Genomic DNA, 14,889 nt, shown 5'->3' with positions numbered 1-14,889 from the left:
CTGTCCTGGAACTAGCTCTTCTAGACCAGGCTGGCCTCGAACTCCCAGAGATCCGCCTGCCTCTGCCTCCTGAGTGCTGAGATTAAAGGTGTGTGCCACCACCGCCCGGCTCAAAAACAGAATTTTGTCCGGAGGAAATATTCAAGGACACACAACAAAATTATACATATGGACATAAGTACTGAAATATAAGGCAAAATAAGATAATACCCAGTTATTTGTTACAATGTGAAACATAAAATTCATGTTTTAGAATAAATATTCTTGATATGCAACGAACAGTATATAATGCATGATGCTTTTTTGTTTATTAAACAACAAAAACACGGGACTAGAAAGATGGCTCCACAGTAAAGAGCACTGGCTGCTCTTCCTGCAGATCCAGGTTCAATTCTCAGCACCCACATGGTGACCCACAACTGTCCGTAACAAGTTCCAACCTCTGCAGGCACTGCATACACATGATGCATAGACACTTATGCAGGCAAAACACCCATACAGACAAAATCACAAAACCCATATATTACATACTCTTGTATATGTATGCATATGTGTGTGTGCATGTGTGCATATGAATGAATAATCTAGTCATGATGCTGTACATCTGCAATCCCAATTCCTCACAAGACAAAGACAGGAGGACCATGGGTTCCAGGACAGCCTGGGATACATAACTGACTGCCTCAAACAGTCACAAAGTATAGATGCATGGGGGGGGGATGGAAGGATGGAAGGACACATTTGCTATACGAAGCTCTGCATGCACATAGTGCACTCGTGAGCATGTCACTGAATGTGTACATAGAATCCACATTAGCTGTTTCAACAACAAAGGTCATCTGGCTTTTCTAAAGAAAGGATGCATTTTGATCCTCATCCGTTATGATACTCAAAGGGTACAAGGGTCTAAAGGATGGATGGTCTCACTCTGCAGATTAACCCAGTGGGAACCTTGGCAAGTTACCTGTTTGCTTTTCACATCCCCCAAATTGCCTCATTGTTACCTAATTTAACTTACATCTCACACAATTGCAATGAAAAAAAATTGGTGAAATGGAAGTTTCGTTTGTTTTAAATCAGAGTGATTGGTCCAGGCGGCTGGGCTGGTGGCTCCATTAGTAAACCATTTACTGCACAAAGTTGAACACTTGAGTTTGTGTCCCTCGGCACCCAAGCCAGGTTTGGTGCAATCCTAGCATGGGGGAGGGGAAGGGGAAGACAGGAGCAACCCTAGGGCTTTATCCACCAGCTTAGCCATATTTATAACCCCTAGTGATGGACCCTGTCTCAAAATAGAAGGTGACATAAGGAAACACTAGACATTCCACATGCAGGTGCATTCATGCATGCATGCACACACACACGTGCATGCACACGTGCACGCACACACACATGCACATGTGCATGCACACACCCATCAATCATTGCACCAGTCCATAAAAATACTAGCTTATTAAAAACAAAAATCAATGGATATTTTCAAAACTCAGACTGTGCATTTGGCTTTTGTTTATTGCTTCTGCATTTTTTCTGATACTTTATTATAAGCTATTGTACACTCCCATCAAATATGGCTGTGTGTTCTTCCTGTCCCTGTTGATGATGCCAGTAAAGGCCTCGTCAGTTTTTAAACATTAAATGGATTGACGGATAAGAACAGAATAGCTAGTCCTGTTGGGACTGAAAAGGCCAAGGGCCACGTGTATTTGTAGAAAAGTACCTGGGTATCCATTTTCGTCCACATCCGTGGCTCCTTTCATGGAATAGCCAAAGCTTGGGGGCATACTCTGAGCAGCCCACTGGCCCTCGAGGATTTGAGAGGGCACCGAATTCAAGCCTGTTGATCTTCCATTAAAGATATAAACAAGTCCCTTTTTATCTTCACCTCCATACGGAGCAGCAATTGCAATATCTGTGGACAGAGGGAGCAGGGTGGAGAAGATGAACAACAAAAGAGAGGTAAGTCGGCAAGGCAGGCCGGAAGAGATTCTCAGGACTAACATTATCCATACAACCCATCCCTATGACAACTGTTGGCTTGAAGTTCTGCAGAAGCAGTCACATGGTCACATGCCTGTAATACCAACGCGCAAAAGATAACACAGGAGGATTCTGAGTTCGAGGTCAGCCTGGGCTATAGAGGGAGACTCTGTCCAAAACAGAAAACAACACAAAAAGTGGCATTCTAATTCAAAGAGATCCAAGGAAAACGGTGCAAAAATGACATTAATTTGGTGGCATATGTCCTGGGTCTGACCTTAGATAAGAAGAGACTTCAGTTTTCTGGACCTAAACTTGCTTCATCTTAAATCACAGATGGGGGTGAGGATATGAAAACCTTCATCTACACACAGGGATGTGGACAGGAAAACCCTCATCTACACACGGGGATGAGGATGTATAAAAACTCTCATCTAAAATTTATTATAATTCTTCTAATTCATGCATGAGTTTTATTTTACAAAATTAAAATATGGTTTATAAACTTCTAAGTTCTGACTTCTTGGTTTTGTTCAATTTATACTGAAACAACATGAATATACAAAAATTTTAATTCTTTAAAACAGCCCTAATATGGTACTAAATGGTCATCGTGGCCACTCCTGACTTGAAAATAAATGTAATATACCAACTTCTCCTTTCTCTGATGCTACCAGCCTAACCATGATGGATATCTCTGTAGCTTACAAGAGGCGCTCTGACTCAGTCACACCAAACTGCTTTGTTATGCCCGTGTCACCAGCCCCACCACAGAGCTGGTATCCAATGCAAACACGCTGGGGTTTATTGATTACGAGTTAGTTAACTCAGTCTGCAGTCCAACACATCACCACGGCAGGTGGGGGAACACGGCCCAGAGCTCTCAGGGTAATGGGTCTTTTACAAGGGAAAAACCGCAAGCTGGGTAGCACAAGCCTTAGTGTTTCAGGATTGGGTAAAAGTATACAACTTTTGAATTCATTGGTTGGGGTATAAGGGAATTTCAAAACAGTCAAAACAGCAGTTAATCAGGTTACCTACAAGAACATTTGGAGCAAGCAGATGTGACCATCTGTTGTTTGGACACCCTGGTGGATCACTTTGACCAGAGCAGGCACAGTTTCTTGGGAATGTTTATGACTTTGCTGGGCTGCATTCACCTCCCCCCCCCCCAGTTAAGTCCTGTCTAAAATGGAGTTCTTTCTCAAATGGAGTTTGTTCTGCTCCTTCATCCTTACTGTACTCAACCACTTTATGCCTCCCTAGTGACATATCCAGAAACACCTACATGTCTGGAGACCACCATGCCTGGGAATTTCTCAGACAGCATGGCAATCACATTCTACTCACAGAGATCAGCCTGCCTCTGCCTCCCAAGTGCTGGGATTAAAGGCGTGCAAAGAAACCAACAATTCTTCTGTCCTTACTAATCTTTTACAAAAAATCCCTGTAATCTATATTTCATGTCCCTACCTTTTAATCTGTATTTCAGGTTCTGGAAAAGAGCTGTGTAGTAAAAGCCAACTTTTGGTTTTAAAGGTATTTGTAACTATTGAATTGGGACTACTCTAAAGCAATAGGCTTCAGGATTTTACAGGTGGCCGTGAAAAGACACAGCCTCTTTCCGAGAATCCACAACCACTATAAAGCTACTTCTATAAAAATATTAGTGGAAACTCAGACCCGAGGCAAGCATTAAGTCATCCTTGTTTTGACAATGAGCCTGGGAGCTAGTTTTCACTTGAAGCTAAACGGACAGTAGGGGGCGCTGTCATGCAGCAGGCTGCAAAGCACTCCCTGGGAATGAAGACTCCTTTCAGAATTTAATAATTTGACGTTCTAGCGCGTGAACATCAAGTTTTGAAAACGTTTACTCATTTCTCAGAAAAACAAAACAAAGCAGTTGTTTTCATATTTGGTGTCAGTGATGGGCTTGCCATCTTTCTACAGATGGCATTTTCGGACTTTTTCACGTGACCCGGAAACTTGGATCTTACCATTGAAACCATCCTGGTCCAGGTCTCCCAGAGGAGCTATGGCACTTCCAAATCTGGCAAAAACCTCAAACCCATTCAGCTTCGTAGTTTGGAAGTCTCCCGATGCTCTCTGCAGAGACACTGTGACCTGGCCCACCTCTTGGAGTTTCCCGTCAGAGCCGCGGTCCATGAACAGAGGCGCTCCGATAAACACATCTGCATAACTGAAAGAAGAGAATGTCCTCACCCACAAGATCAAACTCCATCTGACAGCATTTCTCTTAGTTTTCTATTGCATGTATGTGAACGTTTTGCCTGCATGTATGTCTGTGTGTATCTGGTGCCCTTTGGCGCCAGAAAAGGGCCTTTGGAGCCCTGGAACTGGAGTTAAGATGGTGAAGAGCCACCCTGAGAGTATCATGAATCCAAACCACACCGTCTGCATGACAAACCAGTGCTTGTACCCAGTGAGCAGCCTTCCCAGCCCCCATCAGCACATTCTTCCTAAAACTCCCTTTCCCACCCCCTTGGCACACCTCTTATGGCACACAGAAGCATCGCCCATCACACATAAAATCACATCGCCACAGGTTTTTTTTTTTTTAAGATTTACTTATGTATATGAGTGACCCATCTTCATGCACACCAGAAGAAGGAATCAGATCCCATTATACATGGTTGTGAGCTACCATGTGGTTGCTTGGGAATTGAACTCCAGGCCTCTGGAAGAGCAGCCAGTGTTCTTAACTGCTGAGCCATCTCCCCCACAATGTCTTGTTTTAAGACAGCAGCCCTCAACCTGTGGGTTGCAACTCCAGAGGGTCACACATCATATATCCTGCACATAAGGTATTTACATTACAGTTCAAGATAGTATCATGGTCGGGGCCACCGCAGAGTGTGGGGCTGTATTAAACGTCACAGTATTTGGAAGGTTAAAAACCCCTGCTCTAGAGCTACGGCAAAGCCTAGGGCCAACTAGGAGGCGATCCCATGTCCATGATGAGGGAGTGTCAGATCCCTTTCTCAGAGTAACAGAAGATTAGCAGGGAGCAGACACAGACACAGAAAAAGACTATTTAGCTTTAGTTACGCACGTATAAACACAGAGGAAAAGAGTTTCTGGAAACATTCTTTTAAAACTTACTCATCTCCATTAATGTCAGTGGCAGCAACAGAAAATCCAAAATACGCAGCCATCTGCAGAAAGAGAGGGAACAGAACATTCACACTTCGTCCACCAGACCCTGGGGATTAATGTTCCTGTCCCATCGGAATGGCTGCTCTCCGTCCCCGTGCAGAGGTTAGGGCTCCAATCTCAGTGTCCTCGTTTATTTTACTAACACGCTTCATGACAATTGCTTCATGAGACTTTCTAATGTTTCTAGATTTGTGGGCAAAGCATATTTCATGTTCATCATTCCTGAATGTCGACCACGAGGTTTCTTATCCTCTCCTCCTCTCCCAAAGCCTAACAGACCCCAGGAAATGAGAAGGTTCCCACCCTGGATACAAAAACTGGGAGGGTTTTCTCTTTCTCTCTCTCTCTCTCTCTCTCTCTCTCTCTCTCTCTCTCTCTCTTTATTGTGGAACGTTTTCTTTACTGTTACCGATTTGTAACTTAATTTTCTGAGACACACAAACAGGAATATTATAAAAACCTCTATGCTCAGTCAGAATAGCTTATATTAAACTTAACTGAAGAATTTTTATTGTATAGTGCAATATGTATATATCATCAATAATACACTTATCTGTGTTGGGCCTTTTTAAGCATCTAGTAAAACTAAAGCACATAGGTCATTCTTTTCCTTTCTTATTTTTCCTTTCTTTTTTCTTTTTGGGTTTTTGAGTCAGAGTTTCTCTGTGTAGCCCTGGTTGTCCTAGAACTCACTCTGTAAACCAGCTAGCCTCAAACTCAAAGATCCACCTGCCTCTGTCTCCCGAGGGCAGATATCAATGGTGTGAGCCACCACACTCAGCTCATAGGACATTCTTTAATGACATAAAAGGGAAACCTTATGCTTTTGTGTATGTACAATTTTATTTTTATTTTATTTTATTTTTTTGGTTTTTTTCGAGACAGGGTTTCTCTGTGGCTTTGGGACCTGTCCTGGAACTAGCTCTGTAGACCAGGCTGGTCTTGAACTCACAGAGATCCTCCTGCCTCTGCCTCCCAAGTGCTGGGATTAAAGGCATGCGCCACCATCGCCCGGCTACAATTTTATTTTTATTTTTAAAAAAAATAGCAAACAAAGCCGGTGGTGGTGGCGCATGCCTTTAATCCCAGCACTTGGGAGGCAGAAGCAGGCTGATCTCTGTTAGTTCAAGGCCAGTCGAGTCTACAAGTGCTAGGTCCAGGACAGGTAGGACTGTTACACAGAGGAACCCTGTCTCAAAAAAGAAAAACAAAAACAAACAAACAAACAAAAAACCAAAAGAAGAAAAAAGAAAAACACGTCAGAAGCCTATGAGATTCTATTTATAGCACTGTAAGTATAGACTCATTATGCCATTTCCACAAAACGCTGACTGACTAAAGCCACAAACTGGAAACAGAAAAGGCAGTGAACTGTGGCTTTGCCACAGACATAGACGCGGGGAAAAAGCAGCAGCAAGAGGCCCCTCCACAGCTATGTCAGGCTCCACGGCAGATGATGCCAGCATTTTCATTTTCACTATTTCCTCAGGGAGCTTTCTTAAAAAATAGTTTTATTGATATTTATTGAGCTCTACATTTTTCTTTGCTCTTTTCCCTGCCTCTCCCCTCTCCCCCTTCAACCCTCCCCCAAGGTCCCCATACTCCCAATTTACTCAGAAGACCTTGTCTTTTTCTACTTTCTACTTCCCATGTAGATTAGATCTATGTAAGTCTCTCTTAGTGTCCTCATTGTTGTCTAAGTTCTCTGGGATTGTGGTTTGTAGGCTGGTTTTCTTTGCTTCATGTGTAAAACCACCTATGAGTGAGTACATGTGATAATTGTCTTTCTGTGTCTGGGTTACCTCACTCAAAATAATGTTTTCTAGCTCCATCCATTTTCCTGCAAAATTCAAGATGGCATTTTTTTTTTTTTTGCTGTGTAATACTCCATTGTGTAAATGTACCACATTTTCCTTATCTATTCTTTGGTCGAGGGGTATTTAGGTTGTTTCCAGGTTCTGGCTATGACAAACAAAGCAGCTATGAACATAGTTGAGCACATGTCCTTGTGGCAAGATTGAATGCAAGCTGGTACAGCCCCTTTGGATGTCAGTGTGGTGATTTCTCAGAAAGTTAGGAAACAATCTTCCTCAAGACCCAGTAATACCACTTTGGGGTATATAATCCAAAGGATGCTCAATCATGCCACAGGGAGCTTTTCTAGTAGAGGTGGGACATTTTAATAGCATACCTGTTCACCAGTAAAGTTGTGTAAAGAGGACATGTTTTTCCCATCATAAATATAAACCTGTGTAGGAAAGCAAAAGTAAATGACATGTAGTAAAACTAATGTATGTGTCGGAGGTCGATATGTCTTTATGCTTTTCTGAGAAAGACTTTACTAACCCTGGAGCTCCTCCATTGGTGTGCGGACTGACTAGTTTGTTCCAGATCCACTCTCTCCACACCCAGACGCAATGGATACAATGTAATGGACCCAGACCCACAGCCCAATGGATACAATGTAGCAGACCAAGACTCACAGCCCAATGGATACAGAGTAACACCCACAGCCCAATGGATACAATGTAACAAACCAATACCCACAGCCCAATGGATACAGTGTAACGGACCTGCTTTCATATGCAGGCCAGATCCAAACAGAGGTCCTCATGGCTGTGAAACCAGAACTCCCCCATCACGGACACATCTCCCCCAATCCCTGCCTTCAGATGTTTAAGGTATCTTTATCACTCTTACCATTCCCAAAGTCCTCGCTGCTCTTGGAACCCCTGAAACAAAATCTGGGGGAACAATATAAAAGCTTAATTACTCATTTTAAGACAAACACTGGGATTTACAGGTGTAGGTATTCTGCCAGGGTGCTTTAAGTTTTATTAATTCAGTAGAAAACAAAATAGAGATTTTTTAAAAGTTGATATTGAGTATGAAGCAACCTTTACATTTTAAATTATAAAAACCTAACTTGTAAGTCATAAAAACATTATTAAAGATCTCAAATACACTGGGTATGGTGGCACTGGGGAAGCAGAGACAGGCAGATTAAATTCAAGGACAGCCTGGTCTATGGAGTGAGTTCAAGGACTGTCAGGACCTCACACAGGCAAGTAAGACATCAAATCACTCGCCATTTTATTAAGCAGGAATAGAAAGATCAAGCTCCGCAGCGACTAAGAAAAGTTGTATTTGCAGTAATGAAAACCACTACAAAGTAAACTGAAATGAACCTGGTAGCTGGGGCCAGAAGCATGACCTATGTGATGTCTGGGATTGCGACACTGACTCCTGAACCAAGGCAAGGAGGAAGGAGGAACAGCCGGCTCCCAGGCTGTGCCCACAAGCCACAGATCAACCCAGAAAGAGGAAAAGCCTCTCCTCACAGACAGGGCTTACCAGGGCCTAGCAAGGAACAGAGAAAGAGCAACAGCCCCACAACCACTGTGCCAGGCAGAACTTGTAGCAGAGACCAGGGGTCATCCCCAAGCCGAACATTTTCTTCCTTCTGTATATTCCACAGTAATGGTTACAAATTGTCCAAGTGTTCAGTGCCATGTGTTTCAAATGCTTATGTGACAAGGATTAAGGGTGGCCCAAACTCTGCCTACCTTCGATGCCATCACCATTGAAGTCTCCGACAGCCACGGAGTAACCTAGACAGGAATAAAAGGCAAGACACCGTGAATCCCCTCGGAGCATCTGAGGCTTCTCTTTCCTCTGGGTTAGAGACTCATATGCACGTGACAAGCGAGTTTTAAAGGCAGTAAGTCAGTTAAGTACCCAAAATGAAGGCTCCCTATTAGAAAACTAAGATGAAGGAGTGCTAGAAGCAGGGTAACTCTGCAGTTTGCCCCAAAGGGACAAGGAATAACAGGTTCTCTCAGTCACCAAGTCCTACTTCTGGGGTGTGACTTGTTTCCATAAATAACAAGGTGATTTAAAGGGTGAGAACAGACGCTAATAAATCCTGAAACCAAAACCTGTCATTTTCAAAAAAAAGAAAAAAAAAAACTGTGTCTTAAAGTTCAGCAGTCAAAACGCCTAGGCTGGGACACAGCACAGCCCACAGCCAGCAAGCAGCGTGGCCTCCGAGCCTCAGCATCATTACCTATAAAACGGGAGTGGGAATGGAGCTCTCTATAGACTTGTGGAGTTGACAGGAGCAACAGAAAGAAAACACTTAGACAGTGCCTAGAACACAGGAATCACGTTTCAGGGTTAGTTATTATTATCAGACTTGTCCAAATAAGCACTTTCTTCCATTTTAGTTACTGAATTATAGGCATAGCCTAAACATTCAACACCCATTCGGTGTTGCATGCCCCTCGGTTTTGCTTTTACTTACCCAAATAACTGTCATCAAAAATTGCTTGTGCAGCCCGCGTTGCTAACTGATTATTGTATTTGATGCTGTAGACATTGGGGTCATATTTAGATATGATTTCTGCCAGTTGATCCGAGATGAGCTGACCTGGGTGTGGGGGAGCAGACACGAGTTTGTGAAACAGCCTTCTCAGGGGACTTGGCAGTACAAACCATGCACGGTCTTTGTGTGGACAAAATTCTTGCTGGACCTGATTATTTCTGGTGTTTTATTTCATTCTGATGTTTGTGGGTTAGAGTCCCACTGTATAGCACAGACTGGCCTCAAGCTCTCAATTCTGTCCCAGTATCTGTGTGATGGGCTTATTAATGTTCACCACCAATCCTGACAAGACATTACTTTTTCTGATTATTAGTCTAAAATTACCATAAAACATGCTTGCACACGTGTGTGTGTGTGCGCGCACACACACACACACACACACACACACCCCTGTCTAAAATATTCTCTGTGAATTGAGTCTTTAGTTGTATATTGCAGGCCACCATGACATCACTATATCACAGAAGATGAGTCTTAAATAAATCAGTGGGATGGTGGGAACGACAAAATCTCGACTCTTCCACGGTTTCCCAGGAATGCCCATCGATCTCCCCTCGCTCCACTGAAGGGCAGCAGGCATGTATCGTAAGAAGAAAAATAAACCCAGGTTTGTTGGTTCTGTTTTAGTACCCCCACTCCAGGGTTGGGTGTGGAAGCCCACAGCCCTGCTAAGTTCTCCCTCAGGAAACTGCACACCCGTCTTATAAAGAGAAACCATCACACTGTTACGCCTAATGAGAGAGCAATCAGTATCCCCTGTTTCCTCATCTGCACTTTAAATGCTGGGTTAGTTTGACAGCACTAAAACTCAACTAAAACCTTCCTAAATTCTGCTCCCAGTTGCTGCATGACTCACAGAAACCCACACTTTCGCATCTCAGTTAGCACACCTCACAGACAGGCATGTGTGTTTGATGCCTGGGTTTTCTGGACTCTTCAATTTTTCATTTATTCTTTTTTTTTTTCAGATGTATTTATAATGTATTCAGTGTTCTGGCTACATGTATGTCTGCAGGCCAGCTCTAAACTATAAGATAAAATATACGCAACTTACAATAAAAAAACATTTAAAATTATTTTATATGTTTGCTTTAAATTTACCTTTAAAACTGTTGTTTTCTATCTGGAACATATGCACATTCAATATATACCATAGAAAGCACATTTTTTTCTAAAAATATTGCATAACAGACAATTTGTACACTTAAGTTATATTTTATATTTCTTTCTTTAATATAATTCAAGATGCTTCATGGGCAAGTGAGTAGCCAAGTATTCAGTTAAAAAATAAGAACCTACCTTGCCAATAAAAGCTACCAGGACCACCAAGAAGTACTCTGTCAGCCTAGATCAAATCACAGAACAGAGGGAGACGCTTAAAACAATGAGCCTAGACACAAAATTCAGGATGCTGAACATTAGGATATCTACATATTCTAAATTAACATATTATAATTAAATAACATGCTGTTAACTCAGCTACCTCAGTTTCAGTAGTATGCATTTACTTTTCCAAGAAATTAAGAACTTAATTATCATTATCAGGGGTGCCAAAGAAACCTAATATCCTCATTTAACATGGCCATGTTTTTCTGGGAGATCTTGACTGTCCTGTACACTGCGGAGGACATCCTGGTGGAAAGAGCTCAAACTAGGGAAAAGGTGGTTTCTTTACTTCGCATGTTAGATTTATGACCACTTGAGTTACGTTTTCTAGCGATCACTGAGAAATGTCCTGCCAAAGGGAAGCCATTTCAGGATCTCACAAGATGTGTGGCTTCCAAGGGGAGATTTCGGGGAAACAGCAGCATTTTTTTGTTTGTTTGTTTTTGTTTTTGTTTTTCGAGACAGGGTTTCTCTGCAGTTTTGGAGCCTGTCCTGGAACTAGCTCTTGTAGACCAGGCTGGTCTCGAACTCACAGAGATCCGCCTGCCTCTGCCTCCCGAGTGCTGGGATTAAAGGTGTACGCCACCACCGCCCGGCTCAGCAGCATTTTTTAAACCCATGACAAAGCTCTAAATCAAGGTATTTTGTGTTTGTGCACGGTGTCTTGAAATCTTTTTCTTGCTAGAGGGAAGGCGTTTTCCCCTCCCAGATGTACATATAACTGTCCACTCATTTCTATCGCTGCTGTGGTTGCTTCGGGTGTAGCTTTGTTACTTTGTAGCAGGGTCTCCTTGCATAGTCAGAGTAGCCCTGAGTTTGCCATCCTTCTGCCTCCGCCTCCTGAGCGCTGGGCCTATGGTATAAGGTATGTGCCACCTCTCAGGCCCAGGACCCTCTACTGACTCAATCTACTTTTGCAGCTTCTCCCAAGAGGGGTTGGTATCATCAACTCGATATTCAAAACATTCAGATAGCTGACAGAAAGATGGCAAAATGAGCAAAAAAAATCATAAAAAACATACTTTTTAATTCATATATATATATATATATATATATAAAGTTTGTCTTTAAAAATGCTGATGAAATTTTTATTGGGATAGATTGAAAACTGTGGAGTGTTAAGAGCATCTTAGTTTAGTTAAAAATAGATCCTACTCACGAGACCTTCCACCACCATTGAATTTCCTAACTTCACTTGGCACCAACAAAATAGAGATGGCAAACAGATACAGTTCTCAGCGTTTATGTAATTAAACTGATTTTATAACTTCCTATTGATAGCTTTTGTGAAAAACCAATTTTAGTTGAAAAGGAACTTGCAATATTCTATTAAGTTCCCATAAGTAGAAATTTTTAAGTGTGTGTGTATGTGTTTGTTAATGTGTATGTGTGGATGTTGCGTATCTGTATGTGTGTGAGTGCATGTGCATATGTGTGTCAATGTGTGTGTAGTGTGTGGTTTGTGTGTGTATATGTGTGTCAATGTGTGTGTACTGTGTGTATATGTGTGTCAATGTGTGTGTAGTATGTGTGTGAACATGTGTTTTGTATGTGTGGTGTGTGTAGTTTGTGTGTGTATATGTGTGTCAATGTGTGTGTAGTATGTAGTATATGTGTGCATAAGTGTGTGAATGTGTGTTTAGTGTGTGTGTCCCCATGTGTGTGTGAGTGAGTGTGTTTTGAGCATAATGTAAGTAAGGGAGGTGTACATATGGAAATCAGAGGACAAATTGGTAGAATCAGTTCATATGGAAAGCAGGCATTGAACTCAAGTTATCAATCAGGCTTGGATGGCAAGTGCCCTTACTGGCTGAGACAATCTCGCCTGCCCTGGAAACTTTAATGCCATCATAGTTACCAGTCATTTACTAAACGGAGTTTCTATTTTCATCCTTTCTCACTGGGCAGTCTCACCAGTTCAAACAAGCCATGTTTATGAATGAGGAATGTCAGAAGTCGAAGAATAGCAAAATGAACAGATGGCTTCAGAACTATTTTCATTAAAACATGGTAAATTGTAAAGAAGCTGAAGTAAGGACCGTGTATTTTTAAATCCAGTTGAGTCAGTAAAGAAGATCTGAATCTGTCTTAAATGAGAACTTACTTTAGTAAAATCAATGCTGAATCCTCCTTGACAAAATCCCTGTCCATCAGCATCAATATTTTCTAAAATAAAAAGATTGGAAATATACACAAACCCCAAAACAAGCAAATAACACAAAACAAAGCATAAAATAAACAAATCTGCTATTGTTGAACCCATGGTTTCTTTAAGCAACTCACTCAGGCCCCTGGCCACTGTCAGATAAGCTCACAGGCTCCTCACCACAATTTACATCATCTCGGACACAAAAACAGAGACATTGAAGTGTGGATGGTGTAGGCCACTCGTCAAGGACCAGGAAGATCAGCTAAGATCGTGTTTTTTGACAGAATTCCACTATGTAGTTCAGACTGGCCTCAAAGTCAGGATCCTCCATTCTCTGGCTTTCAAGTGCTAGGATTAAGGCAGGTGTCCCCACCGCTGGATTCGAACACAACTCACAGGAAGATAATAGCTTGTCACAGTGCGTAAAACATAGTGAGTATGCAAAATAAATACACAACTTAAAGTCTCATGAAATATTATGATATGCAATGTACTCTATAATGTCCACTATTCAATCATATCTTGTGTTTAGGAAAGATACCAATAGTGACCTGTTACATGGTAAACACCGTTGAGTGCCATCCACAAACTTAAGCCTTCTTTCTTCCTATTTTTACCTTATGGTTGTTATGTCTTTGCTAAGTTTAGCAAAAGCTACAAAAAGACCCATACAGTCCTAACATATTTCCTATGCATGCATTTTATAGATGATGACAAAAATAAAAAGCTAATCTGGGTGGTGGTGGTGCTTGAGTTTAACTCCAGCATTCGGAAGGCAGAGACAAGAGGATCTCTGTGAGTTTGAGGTTAGCCTGGTCTACATAGAGTTCCAAGGTAGCCAAGGCTACATAGAGAGACCCTGTCTCAAAAACAAACAAACAAACAAACAAAAAAGTATAAATAACATGGTGTAGAATTTCAGAAAATTAAAATTGGAAAATCCAAAGTTAATGTTCTACGAAGAGTAGAATATTCAACTATTCTTGCTATAGTCATAGGAGCTAATTAAGTTCATTTAAACATGACTCTCACGGTATTTTCCAACCACAGCAGTTAATAATTTACTTTTCTGGAAAAGTGACCAATTCTGAACTAAGTAATTAACCAATTAACTTAAGCTAACTTTAATCATGAGCAACACTACACCCAGAATAGAGATCAACTTCCAAGAATTCTGTATGTGTGTGTATGTGTGTGTGCGCGCACGTGTGCATGAGTGCGTGTGTGCATGTGTAAGATAATCTCTTCAAATCTTTTGAACCCATTTTTAAAATCTGGGAACTGCCCCAAGATTACACAATGAAATATTTTTGTTTTAAGAAAATGGCCACAAGAGTGTAACACGATTCTAATGTAAATTTTTCTAACCAAGAGGGACCAGGAAACTGTGGCTGGGGTTTCCAGTGTCTGGTTAATCACATCGTACGATTGTGCTTCGCCCTCAAGTCCATCCGAGCTACATCTGGGGAGCAGTCAGGCTAGCTGTGAAGACACGCCTTTTCTACTCCTCCTGTGAAACTATCTGCTTCGTGGTTCCCTGGGACATCCAGCTGAAATACACAGCTTCCTTAAAATTCCCATAACCAGTGCATACAAAGCTGGGTGTGCCTGACATTTTAAACTTTCTGCTGAGTGCAACGGAGTTCAGTGGAGGGCTCAGTGTTTATCCCCACAGCTCTCCTGCTTGTCAAGCTTGGAAGAGGACAACTACTGGGGACTGGACAGTATGGTCGACTAGTGTGCACTAGGCACGTACTGGAAGATTGGACAGTATGGTCGACTAGTGTGCACTAGGCACGTACTGGAAGATTGG

General features: G+C 41.9%; 1 protein-coding gene across 2 annotated transcripts in view; it reads right to left on the bottom strand.

Moving 5' to 3' along the window:
* The window catches only part of Itgav (integrin subunit alpha V), a 72,769-nt gene that overhangs the window by 26,874 nt on the left and 31,006 nt on the right, over window positions 1-14,889 (bottom strand). For both annotated transcript variants that reach the window (XM_005346651.3, XM_005346652.3), the window contains exons 5-13: window positions 13,032-13,093; window positions 10,841-10,886; window positions 9,461-9,586; window positions 8,724-8,768; window positions 7,858-7,901; window positions 7,349-7,405; window positions 5,104-5,156; window positions 3,978-4,180; window positions 1,721-1,912 (exon numbers count right to left, since the gene is read on the bottom strand). In XM_005346651.3, coding sequence (XP_005346708.1) covers window positions 1,721-1,912; window positions 3,978-4,180; window positions 5,104-5,156; window positions 7,349-7,405; window positions 7,858-7,901; window positions 8,724-8,768; window positions 9,461-9,586; window positions 10,841-10,886; window positions 13,032-13,093 — 828 coding nt within the window. The remainder of the gene's footprint in view (window positions 1-1,720; window positions 1,913-3,977; window positions 4,181-5,103; window positions 5,157-7,348; window positions 7,406-7,857; window positions 7,902-8,723; window positions 8,769-9,460; window positions 9,587-10,840; window positions 10,887-13,031; window positions 13,094-14,889) is intronic.

The sequence above is a fragment of the Microtus ochrogaster genome, chromosome 4, assembly GCF_000317375.1.
Source record: "Microtus ochrogaster isolate Prairie Vole_2 chromosome 4, MicOch1.0, whole genome shotgun sequence".
Lineage (NCBI taxonomy): Eukaryota > Metazoa > Chordata > Mammalia > Rodentia > Cricetidae > Microtus > Microtus ochrogaster.
The sequence above is the reverse complement of the archived record's forward strand: the minus strand, read 5'-3'. Positions and strand labels throughout refer to the sequence as shown.